The sequence below is a fragment of the Anopheles merus genome, chromosome 3L, assembly GCF_017562075.2.
Source record: "Anopheles merus strain MAF chromosome 3L, AmerM5.1, whole genome shotgun sequence".
Classification (NCBI taxonomy): domain Eukaryota; kingdom Metazoa; phylum Arthropoda; class Insecta; order Diptera; family Culicidae; genus Anopheles; species Anopheles merus.
Genome location: NC_054085.1, coordinates 38,989,178 through 39,001,552, shown reverse-complemented (window position 1 = coordinate 39,001,552; position 12,375 = coordinate 38,989,178). Strand labels below are relative to the sequence as shown.

The 12,375-nt window shown below is 46.5% G+C and overlaps 1 protein-coding gene across 7 annotated transcripts in view; it reads right to left on the bottom strand.

Moving 5' to 3' along the window:
- LOC121598918 (beta-1-syntrophin) overlaps window positions 1-12,375 on the bottom strand; it is a 100,312-nt gene that overhangs the window by 6,469 nt on the left and 81,468 nt on the right. For all 7 annotated transcript variants that reach the window (XM_041926286.1, XM_041926287.1, XM_041926291.1 and 4 more), the window contains exons 7-10: window positions 8,134-8,351; window positions 6,785-6,867; window positions 368-485; window positions 43-216 (exon numbers count right to left, since the gene is read on the bottom strand). In XM_041926286.1, the coding sequence (XP_041782220.1) occupies window positions 43-216; window positions 368-485; window positions 6,785-6,867; window positions 8,134-8,351 (593 nt within the window). The remainder of the gene's footprint in view (window positions 1-42; window positions 217-367; window positions 486-6,784; window positions 6,868-8,133; window positions 8,352-12,375) is intronic.

Sequence of the window (12,375 nt, the reverse complement as noted above, 5' to 3'; positions counted from 1 at the left end):
TGGATTTAAACGGCAACGCTCGTGCTCACCGCTGTTACTCACCTGAAAGAGACAGCGGAAGGAAAACTCTCGCTGACAGATGATGGCATTGTGGCAGCCTTGCACCAGCACGCGCGCCCACGCCGCCATGTCCCGGTTCGTCTCGGACCGCAACCAATGGCTAACGACGCCCCGTGTCGTACCGCACCGGATGCAGAACACGCTCGAGTGGGTGCTCTAAGGAAGATACACGAAAGTGAAGGGAGAGAGAGAGGGAGGGAGAAAAAAGCCAAATAAAATGATGAAAATGGCCGAACACAGAAAATGGCGCTGCGTAGAGCAGCAGAACAAACAGAGCAAAAATACTGTGCGCCGTGGGTGTACTTACCGAGTTGGAACCGACGGTTGATGTGTTGCCCGCACCGGCTAAGCGGGTGGCCACCAGGGGACAGCTTTCGAACGGTCTGCTCCACGCCTCCACCGACCAGGGTGCACTCTCGTACAGGCTGCCGTTGCGGTACATGGAACGAACAATGGCGAAACATCCGCATTCGGTTGGTGCACAGGTTTACGGAACGCGCGTGTGTAAAGTGGCAAATAATAATAATAATAATAATAATGATAATGTGTATGTACAGAAAAACCAGGAACAAAAGAAAAACATTGGAAAATGTGAAAAAAAAAACAAAACGTGAAGCAACATTGTATGCGTTAGGATTGGGGCAAGGAAAATATTCAACACAAAAATAAAAACAAACAAAACTGGCAAGGGAAAAGTAACGGACCCCTCCCGGGTACGATGGGGAAGGGGATACACCAACGCGAGACAAAGTCCAGAGAACAATAGGAGTGAAAGCATACAAAACATCCTTCTCCTTCTTTCACCCCCCCCCTTAAACTGGACACAATGTCTAACCAAACAAAAGGACAGCATTTGATAAGCGTAGCGACAAAAGCAACGGTCAACAGAAAGGAACCGGCAACCTGCACGAGTCTGTCTATCCCTCTCTTTCTCTCTCTTTCTCTCTATCGCTCGACTAGCTTCTTCGTAATGAGCTTGGTGCTTGCAATATTTCAATTTGCCCTGGAGGACATGGGAGAAAATGAGAGTGGAGGCGAAATTATTTCAAGATTAGATTCCGCCTCCGCAAGCCCTCGGCCACCCATCAAGGATTTTTCTTAGAACGAAAATGTAGCATCAAAAACAGTGGACGAAAAAAAAATCAGTAAATATATCGTGGGCAAAGGTGAAGCACAACGTTAAATGCTGCTGCAACTGGTTTGATGGCGGGTCCATTTTGGGCGGAGGAACAAAAAACTGTCACGGAACTGGAATTGTGCTAGCATGCTCTTCCGCCAGCGGGTTGAGTTTTTGGTGCTCGTTGTGTTTGCACGGAGCTGGTTTTCGTCGTTGCCGTAGTCGATAAAAGGGTGAAGATAAAAATGAAGCAAATGAAGCAACAAAAACGATGCTTCCTGGTGCGTGGAGGGTACTTCCCTTGCGCCAGGGCAAAAGGTAAACAGATACGGGTGAAGATGAAAGTCTAGGCGACACCGCGCCAGTACAAGTACAAGAGTGCATGAAACGGTCAACATTTACTCAGCACCGTTTCTCCGCTTATGCCAGCCCTCGTTCAATGCCGAAAAAACTCGTTTTTTTGTAAAGCGTTTTCCTACGAATTGCATTCTCATTACACTTTGCCAGCCGGCGTTGTAAGTAGCACCGTGCTGGAGCGAAACATTAGCAGAAAGCAATTCACACAAGCACAGCAATCGAATCGGGAGGAAAAAAGGGGGAAAAGCGAGCTTCCCCCGAAATGTACAAATGTCCACACGATGTAGCGGCATGCAATTTAAGTGTTCAACGGCAAACGGTCTGGTCGAAGCCCGTCGGAGACGATGGAGCGCGAAAGGAGTGTTTGTGCGCGCAACATAAAAGAAGTCATCCGAAACTTAAACAAAACAAAATACTTGTGTTGACAGTAATTAAGGAAGCATTCGGCAGAGAAGCTCCGGCATTTTGTGTGTGTTTGTGTGTGTGTGTGTGATGGTGAAAAGCTGGTTGAAAAATGCTCCTTCTCGCTACGTTCCTTATCTCGAATGAAACTTCTACCGAGACGTACCCGCTGCTGCTTCTTAGATGGATGGTACTTGAATGTCCTTTTTTGTTTGCTTTTCTTTGACGATAATTAAGCTCTTACAGGCGGGTACGCAAGGCAGACAAAATGCTGCCTTCTTCGTCCGCAGAGTGCTTGCGGCTGTCCAGCCGAAATGCATTGAATGCAATCTGAAGAACAGTGAGCAAGTAGATGGAATGATAGCATTTTGTCAAGATAGAGTGTCGGGATGCGATTTACGACAGTCGCAAGCGTTGCACGATGGACGATGGATGGCCAGGTGTTCGATGAGTACCATTTGCAGGTACTTTTGAAGCTCATTGTGTGTGAAATGTATCTATTTTGCAATAGAGCAACACAATGTGCGCAGTAAACGGACTGATAAGATTATGAATTATTTTCCCATAATTATTCTATTTTATTTCAACCATCTTATTAGAATGCGGCAGAACCTTGCTCGAGATTGTTTCTCCTTCATTAAACATCCATTTTTTTCGAGGTTCACATTTCTTGTGAGCTTTGACGCGATTGATTTTCCATCTTTCTTCTCCAAATGTGTCCCTTCGAAGGTGACAACTCGCAATAGTAGGAGCGAGTGCTGTTTGGTGGAAACATATTTACATATTTGATTATTCATTCGCACCATTCCGTTCTCGGCACCTTCATTATCGCAAACCGTTTAAGGTGAGAGGGCCCCTTTTCGTTCACTTTCGGGCACGGGATTTATTTGTCCCCAACCGACGATCTCACACGGCATCATCGCTGCGGTACAAAATCACGCCTGCATAGCTTGCGCACCCGTTAGGGGAATGATCGAAGAAGGGATTCGTAAATTCAACCAAAACCCTCTTGGATGGCAATTTATCGCACCGTTTGCACGACAAACTTTCCGCAGCCGACAGGAAGGTTTCAGATTACGTGATTTAGTACAGTCCCGACCCCGAACCGTGTCTCTTGATTGGAGGTGGTGGTTTGAGCGTGGTAAGAAATTTCCCGACAGGTTGTGTAGGTTCTTAATTTTCCTTTCTAAGGGAGTGAGCGCGAGGTGAGAGTGGCTGTTTGTATGGTTTTGATTCGTGTAAACGGTTGTTGATTAGAATCAGGCCATATTTACGTAGCGAACGAATAGTTTGGGTTGTTAAGGTTGCTTCTAGCGAGTGAATGTTGAAATGTTTCTTATCAATATTCGAGCAGCAAAGATCTTTTGTTATGCAATTATGTTCCAATTGAAATCGAAAGTACTCCCGCTACAAAACCTCGCCTGCTTTCTAGTAATTAACTCAGCATGACATTCCAGCTTCGTGTACCATTCGATCGCATATTAATTATCAAACATCAGGATCCAATTTTCCAATACCTTCAAGGGTTCGATTCATGGCTTAAGACATTCGGCCACCGGAATTCCTCGAGATTGTGACATTCCCGGTCGCCGGTATGGCATCAAACAAGTTCCATTTCGTTGGTCAATTAGAAATCCATTCAACTGCAAGGGCCGACTGAGAAGGATGCGTCTCGAAATGCTTCGGTTCATTCCATTACCCAAGGATGCGTACCGAGAGTGCAGGGGGAGGTCGTACGTATGTGCCTGACGGAGGAGGCTCACAGAAAAGGAGGTAAATCAAATTAATCATTCCTTCGGTTCGGTTTAGATGCTGGCTAGCTAGCTTTCAATTTGAGCTGCTCCAGAACCTCGGTACGGTAGGGCGGAGAAGCACCATTATCTTTTACGACTGCACCACCAACGGACCATCCCTTTGACTGGTGTCGTGGTGTGCCAACTACATTCCCCGAATTGATATTAGTTTAGACATGCTTGATCCCGAGGTTCCTTAATCAAGCTGACAGCAGAACCTTCCCTCGTGTCTGTCGAGATTGGAAGATGTGTACATACAGTTGTGTGTATGTGTGTGTGTGGTTGGAGTTTTGTGGTGACGTTCTTTGCAATGAAGATACGAAAGTGCGTTACGTGCGATTGCTCAAGCTTGGAAGGCGCCACCGTCTCTCTTGCATCAACTTGTGGCCATTGTGGACAATTACGATTTCATCCTTTCGCAACCGCACACACCGACAGTCGGCGTTATCAAGATGGAAGCAAATGAATGTTTGTCCAATCTGGAAACGCTGATTCGCATTCGAGCAGAACGATGAGTCTTTAGGAGGTTAAACACAAACCGGGCAAAACTGAGAAACATCCCTGGAGGAGCTCGTCGCGTGCCAGTAGTTGAAAACTGAGGCTGAGCATTGCTTTGTTGACCATGTTTGTTGAATTAGTACTTCAATAGTTAAATTCACGATAGTTAGACTTTGTAAATGTGTTTTAGAAATAACCTTTCCTATTGTCGTTATTTCAGGCTCTTTTTTCAAATATTTTTTCAGCCAAAGAGGCACCCAACTATAAGATCGTGAAACATTACTCAGCTTGGCAAAACATACAACGGAACTTTGTTTCACCCGTTTTACTACACCACCCCAAACAGGGAATGAGTAATTGGATTTACTTTGGAGCAAGAAGCCTTTACCAGCCCCACCATCCGTCGATGCTGGCAATACGCTGGGTATCCTGGGTAAGCTGGGTTCCGCAACCGGTTAGATTTCGCACCGGCTTACCCACATGCCGAACGGGATGCAAATTTTCATTTCCTCCTAGCGGTAGCGAGCTTGGAATCGATGACAACGGTCGGAAGGATCGTACAAGGCGGTTGGGAAGTACATCTTCCCACCGTTGCCTTCACTTCGAGCAGGGGGCCAACAGTCAGTAGAACGCGATTCGGAAAAAGGTATTTGTAAAATTACAAATGTTATAACTGCCGCCCGTACCTCCTCGGGATTGTTCCTCCGTTGGGTCGCCTTGCTCTTCCACGCTACATGCAACATTTATTAACCGCAAGATTTTATGCGTAATTTATCGTACAGCCAGTTTCCCGGCAAACAAATATCTACCACGGCGAGAGAGGAAAAGGTGTGGCGACGCAGGAGAAGGAAAATGAAAAGCGTGATAAGCGCTAGATAAAAGTCGGTACGTGCGCCGGTGGTGGTACACAGACGCACATGCAGGAGTTTGTCTTTGCGCGTCGGGCGCATATCAATGTTTCGGGAAATCGTGCCCAAACTTGGTGGTGAAAACTCGATTCCTAGCCGTCGGCTAGTGGCGTGAATCGCGCTTTCCCCCCTCTCACCAAAACCCTTGATTTGTGTTCGACTTGTGTTAGTTTCAGTACCAAGGGGAAGAGAGTGTTCCAAACGAGCCAAGACATGTGTTGTTTTGTGTGTGTACGGTTAAGTTTGCTCGGTTCTTCGGTTTGTACGCGGAAGATTGTGTTCGTGACTTTTCGGACTGCAGTACACCGTTTCACCTAGCTTCCTCGCTTCTACTGCCTGCTTCTACCTGACCGAGTGAGCGACGAACTTTCCCACCTCAGTCTTGCAGCGTGCCAGCCAAAGACAAAGTTCTGCGTCCGAAGAATCATCGACTTTTGGAAGCCGACTTCAAACTGCCGCACCGTACGGCAATGGGTAAAACGGATTTCATGCGAAGAAACGTTCTAGCCCAAGACGCTTAATGGAGCCACCGCTCAAACAAACGCGAGGGATCAACTTTCGGGCTACAAGCATGCGTTATTCCGTCCGTCACGGAGTGGGCCCACGACTTCTGCCCCGCTCTCCTGTACGCTAAGGAGGTCACGGATCGCTTCCGCGTCTTGAGCAAAACCGCTCCGACCGATGTGTGTTTGGTCAAAGTTTTTCCCTAGCCATACGGAAACGTGATTTTGGTTTCATCGGGCGTCGGGCATCGGGAAAAGGGTAAAAGTTGGACAAAGTCTTTCCGCTACTTATCATAACATTAACCGTTAGTGATGGTAACCGTTTGGTTTGGGCGCACTGAGTCGAACAATGGTTGCGTATTGTAAGCATTCATAATATTTTAATCCATTAAAGTGTAATTACTTTATGTGAAAAGAAGCAAAAGAGTTGTGCTATGTGGAGCCCGAGATCCGATTGTAGTGTATTTGAAGCTCTTAAAGCAACCAGGAAGGCCAACAGCTGATCAAACTGTCATCCGGTGTCCAGCCAGCTTAAAGTGGCGTACACTGGGAGGAAGAAATAGTCCGAAACAGCCACAAACAATCATCTGGACATTATCTTCATGGGCGATGGTTTGGCTGCAGAAGTTTTAGTGAATGCCAGCGCCACGTGGAAGATATATTTCCGACCATCCAGAGCGTGTTTGTGTGTGTGTGTGACCATAACGGGGTGTGGTGAAAAGTGACAGAGAAAACCTGAGACGATATGCGGTACATTCATCGTTCTTTTCCCGCATGGTGCTGTGCACAGTGAGCATGTTTTATGTGCCTTTCCTGTTCGGTTCAGTAATACGTCCATTATGGGAACGAACGAAAGTGCAGCAAATCCAAGTAATGTACGCCGAGCTGGGCTGGGCTGGGCTGGTAAACTTTCCCGCTAGGGACACGCTGAAAGTCCGTCTTTCTGGCTGCTGGTTTCAATTTACTCTCCATTCTACCGACGACCGCCAAACAAACTCGAAAGATCGGGTGGAAGAAAAAAGGAAAAGATGTAGAGGGATCGACGAGGAAGCGGGAAGGTATAGACAAGCATAAAATCCCGAAGACAAACGTGACAAGCGGACAAGTGAGGTGAGACACGGCACGGCACGGATGGTCTTTACTTACCGCAGCTCTCGATCGGTTACTGCCACGAAAATCGATTGCCATTTGTCCAGTTCGTCGGAGCTTTCCGAGCTGGAGCGTCCGTTCTGGGGAGAAGAAAATGAAAACGGAAAATGAAGCAAAAAAGGGGTATGTGTTAAAAAAATAGTGAGAAAAACGAGCACATAAGAAAAGGGCCAAACGAAATGAAAACTTTGCTCGAAACGACGATGGTCGAATAAAGGCAGAGATAAAAGTTGATGAGTTTCCACAACACACACCCCTTCCGTTGGGGTGCTCCTCTTCTTCTAAGCCGTCCTAGAATACGGGACCAAGCATTGCAAGGGAAAAAAAGTTCCACACCCAATCCGATTCGTTTGTTGATTGGTGTACACAATAGTGGTTAAAGGTACTGGTTGTTTTCTTTCCTTTTTAGTCGAAGCCATTTTCTTTTTCATACTTGCACCCGGGAGGGCTCGATTTTCCGTGCAGTAAACCTCCAGAACCCCCAGCCCGCAATCGAAGTCGAAGTGCAAATGGTGCACATTCCGAGCTGATTGCAACGGACATCACAGTCAATGGAGCCGATAATGAACGACAGCTCGATTGAAATGTAGCAAGGGATAAGTTTTAGGGCAAGGAATTCTTAAGGTATTTTAGGTGTGGTCGATGTGTTGTGGTTATGCTTGGAATGTTGGATAAATAATGGCAGCTCACAAACAAATAGAAGAAAAAAAATCGAATTCCATGACCCATTTTGATGATAAACAGAGTGCTTGATAAAGTGCCGAAAAATTGATGCTCAATTAGAGAGTGTCCCACATACGCAAACACTATCAGCTTGCCCAACGCCTCTCAACGGTTCCGCCGAAAAGCAAACCATTTAATTAGGCAACTTTTTGCGTTCCACATCATGCAAAGCAAAAAATACACAATAATACGCTGCACTTCCGGAACCGTGCAACGGGTGTCCAATTAAAACAGGGCAGCATAATTAAACTTTCCAGCAGAAGCTGTAGCGCGTGCCTGTACATGTGCGCTGTCTGTCCGAAATGCTTCTGCTGCCCCGATGCGGTTTGAGGTTTTTGGAAACCTTCGCCGGCGAGAGCAGCCTGCGGTGTTGGGTCGTTGGGTGGGGCGAAATGATGCTTTCTACGCGGCTCTGTGCGAAACAAACACAAGTCCACCAAAGTGAACAAAACATCTTCGACGGCTCTCCAATCCAATAACGGCGCTGTGTGTGCAACCGAGTGTTGTGCAACGCACGACCAGCTGCTGCACTGATAGCCTACCCACCAGGCGCACCAAAGCAGCGAGTGCCAGTGAGTTGGGGCCGATTTTCGCTGTGCTCCTGTGTGTGTGTGTGCACTCACCTGCTCACCGCCGCTCCGCCGACTCAGCCAGCCGATGTGCTTCAGCTCGCCGATGATCGATACCAGGGCCCGGTTGGCGTCCAGCAGCGCCTTCTGAGTGCTCTTGCCGATGGCGGAGTGCAGCGCGTTGAACCATGTGGTCGCTTCCTGTGGATCCATCGCTCGCAAGATGCACGAATGGATGCCATCCGGTGAGTGGAGCTCTATGCAGCGGTTTTCTGGAAGGAGAGGGAAAGCAGAAAAACACGGCGTGGTGTGAGAAAACTGGTAGATGTGGGGCCAATCGGAGCTGCGGCATCTTCGCCAGTTGTGTGATGCGCTTGCGAGATTTTGCACCATCTTCCCGGCTTGTCCCGGCAGTTGGTGCGGCGCAATTGGCCGCAAAGTTATTGTGGAGCGATGTGAAAAGAATTAATTTTTCGCAAGATTAAAGCACGTCAACAACAGTTCCAAGAACGGTTACTTACACGGGTCTCGGGCAACATTATGGCAGGATTTATGTAAACAGTGAATTGAGCACTCACCTGCCACTAAGCCGTGTTGCAGCTTCCGTGGCTCAAGGAGCGCGAATGATTCGATTAATTTGCAGAATCACTCGCTCCTAGAAATGGTTTAATCGCTAATGCTCTTTTCCCCAGAATACTGGATATAGCCGAGACTGCTACTACATGGAATGTGTGAGCTGCAGCGCTTTTCCGGAGCGGCTGGCTGTGTTAATGAATACGTTGTTTTCCAAGAGCGGTACTTACGAGGAAAATTTGTATCCCAGCTCTGGTAACGCGAACTAGCCCCGCGTTGAGAAAAAATAATTTCCAACCCAAGCGCCTCCATTCCGCTCCGGGCGGCAGTGAAGGTGTCAGTTTGACTTCATTATGGTGCAAGATCAAATTAAATTGTCATGAAAGTAAAATGAAACGCGCACTAATTAGAGGACGGATAATGAAATTACCATCTCCGGGGGCGAGCGGTTGTGCTCGATCTTTCATGGCTAATATCTCCGGAGCGGAATTCCATCCCCACCGCCCGTCGCTGTTCTTTCCCGTGCATACACGTGCTGGGGCAGGCACAGTTGCTCAAGGTGACCGTCCGGTTAAATGAACCATTTCGATCCCAAGCATTGTGTGCCTGAAGTGTCGAGGTGAATGCACATTATATTAGCATGCATGCTGGCGTTGCCTCGGTGGAATGTAATTAACCTTATCCACGGGAAGAAAGCGACGAGTCAGAGAGCAAACAGTAGTGACCGTGAGATGAGTAGGGAGGGATTCAAATCCCGTCGGAGCTAGGAATGGGAAACAACTGCATTTGACCGAGGGAGAGCATGTTAAATTGTACCACGATGACACTATGTAATGGAACGCCTATCAATTGCCGTGAAATTGTCGTGTTTTTGTGAGGAAGTGGCCAATGAGAGTGTTTGAAGATATAAAATAAAAACAATATGTTAGAAAAGCTTCAACAACATTCCTGCTTATCTAATAACCTATCAATTTTCATGTATTATCCTAGGCCAAATCTGACCTCATTCTCTTCTAACCTCGGCCAATGGGTCGATAATTTGTGTCCCCAAAAATTTGAAACCATTTTCACCAGGTCACCGAGCCAGCTCCACTCCTTTTGTGCCAATAAATCGTGTCCCCGTTTTTTTTCCTTAGCCACGCCAACCTAGACGACCGTTTAAGATAAGAAAATTTGTTGTCCTTCGCACGCAAAATCCTTTCACCTCGGGTGAGGGCACACATTTCCTCGGAAATGGTGGTGGAGGAGAGCGCAGAGGCTTTTGGGGAGCAAAATTCGATTTGCAATAAATTTAACCACGATTTTAGCGTCACGAACGGTTACGAACGCAACACACACACGTATACACATTCGTTTAGACGGTTAGTACTTCGATGTTGTTCCGGGAGTATGGCGTGCCAGTAGCGGAAAAGGGCAGATAAAATCTCAACATCGTGTTATTTATGCGTTCGCTCTTGGGGCACCACGGTTTGATTGGCAGCTGGGCACGGGGGAAGAGAAGAAGGTGGTGTATGTGTGTTTTTCATGAGAGTGTTTCGGTTTTTTTGTTTGACTTCGTTTGTTTTAAATACCTTTGCTTCGTTTATACCTCTAGAACGAGCAAACTTTTTTTTTAACTCTATATGCTCACGATTACTGTTGGAGCTTTCCTACCTCCACCACTATTTTCTAAAGCAACATCCTGTACGCGTGTTATCGAGGTGTTGACGTAAATGGTTCATAATATCGGATGTTTTACCGTGCACATCCTTGACGTTCAATTCGTGCTAAAGTACGGCGTTTTATGGGCGAACTTGCTGTGCTTCAATGTGCAATACGGCGAAGAAAATTGCTCGCAGGAAGGGCTGTGGATTGCAGCATAAATTTACACCCAGAACAACAGTTCCAATAATCGGGATATCATGCACACATGGGGTTGGAAATATTGTTGTTGTTGCGCTCCATGCAGTTGGGGTAATTGTTTAGAGATTTTCCAATTTCTTTCGTGTTGTTTTTTCGCCCCCACACTGAAAAAGTGGTCCGTGACGGTGGCGGTAGTTTACGATCAGCGCGAGGGAAATGGTGAACGTGATGCTTGCATTACGATAAAAGTTTCGATATGATCTTCACTTTCATATGGTCATTTGGGGGGGGGGGGGGGACGGATGCTTTCTTGCAATGGCAGAACTATTGGTGTGTGTTTTATTTTCTAAACTTTTCCACTTCTGTTTCATGTAGTCCCGGTGGAGTACACGGGATTCAGCATCGGGTAGCATAAAGCAGTGCACATCAGGGCACAGACAATACTGTTATCCTTTTTTAGGAAGAGAGCTCTGACCCCGTGAACTCTGTAGAACGATTTTTCCACTTTTCTTCCTACAAGTCGAGAAGGCAGCTGACTTACTGATAGCTGCGGATTGTTGCAGAAGAAAAGTATTCCCGATTGAAGTGGGATTTGGTCAAAGTTTGTTGTTGGCAGAAAGCTCACCTCCTCTCATGTGAGTGTAAGCTGATAGGGCTCGCTGGACTGAATCAGAAGTTATCCCTGTGCTTTTCTGCTCAAGTGTTGTTTGCTCACTGTGTGAGAGAAAACTACTGAAAGAATTTCCCCCCTTTTTTGCAGTGAACGAACTCCTATCGAACTTTATGATACACGGATACAGATGCCTTGTGAGGGCCATCTGTCTGGGAACGGTTAGTGGAAGTTCTTTTTTTCTTTTGTTTAAACGCAAGGAACAAAAATAATCGATATTTAAAATTAAAAAAACAGCACAACTAAAAAGCAGATTGAAATTATGCTAAAAGCTGATAAAAAGGGAATGTTTATGATTAACACTCTAACCCTCATTAGGCTTGTGCCGCGATTGCACTCTACAGATGATAGTCTTGGAGGTAATTTTCTCTCTTCTCAATTGGACAGAAATACGCTTTCATCCGTTCGCTTCCAACACAAACAATCGTAAATGGAAGTTATTTTCTGTGAGAAGGTACCACCCGCGGAAGCAAAAGTGTCTAAACCGAAAGAGTGAAGACTTCAGGCCTGAAGTAGCAATGCCAATAGCTGCTTACGGTGAGTGTTGTTCATAGTGAAGGAAGACGTTGTGATTCCCGTGGTAAGGCAGAAACCATTGGAATGGCACCCTGCTTCCCTATCGACTCTCGTCTGTCCAATGCGCACTTACTTGTTGTATGTGTTGCGTAAAGTGGAGGCGAAAAGGAAACACCAAAGCTATGCTTCCCCTTTAAACCATATCACTGCTTTTACAGACAGCCATCAGTTTCGTTGCAGGTTGTTCCGAGTTTTTAGGATAAGACGGGGTTCGTTGAAACCATCCCTAATCCCACCAGGAAGCAAATATTGCTCAATCTCCAGAGGGTGATGATAGACAAAGGAAGAAATAAGCTGCCCGTTCGGTTACGGGGAAACGGGGCAGAGAGGGAAACAGCAATGGGGATGATTTTGTATGAAAAATAAAAAAGAAGGAAACCGGAAATTACCCCATCTCATTGCTGCCATCATATTTTTAGCGCTCCCGTGTCAGAAAAACGCACCCGGTCGAGAGTGAAGGTTCCCTTTACCTTTGCATCCTTCGCCGTTTATACCGTGGTGGAAGGTAAACTGTTCATCGTGCTTCTGTTTGAACGGAAAGAAGGGTGAGCTTCTTTTTTTTTGTTGGTTCTGTTTCGCTCTATCCCTTTCACCTTTTTTAAAAATTGGATCGGCAAGAAATGAAGAAAAACGAC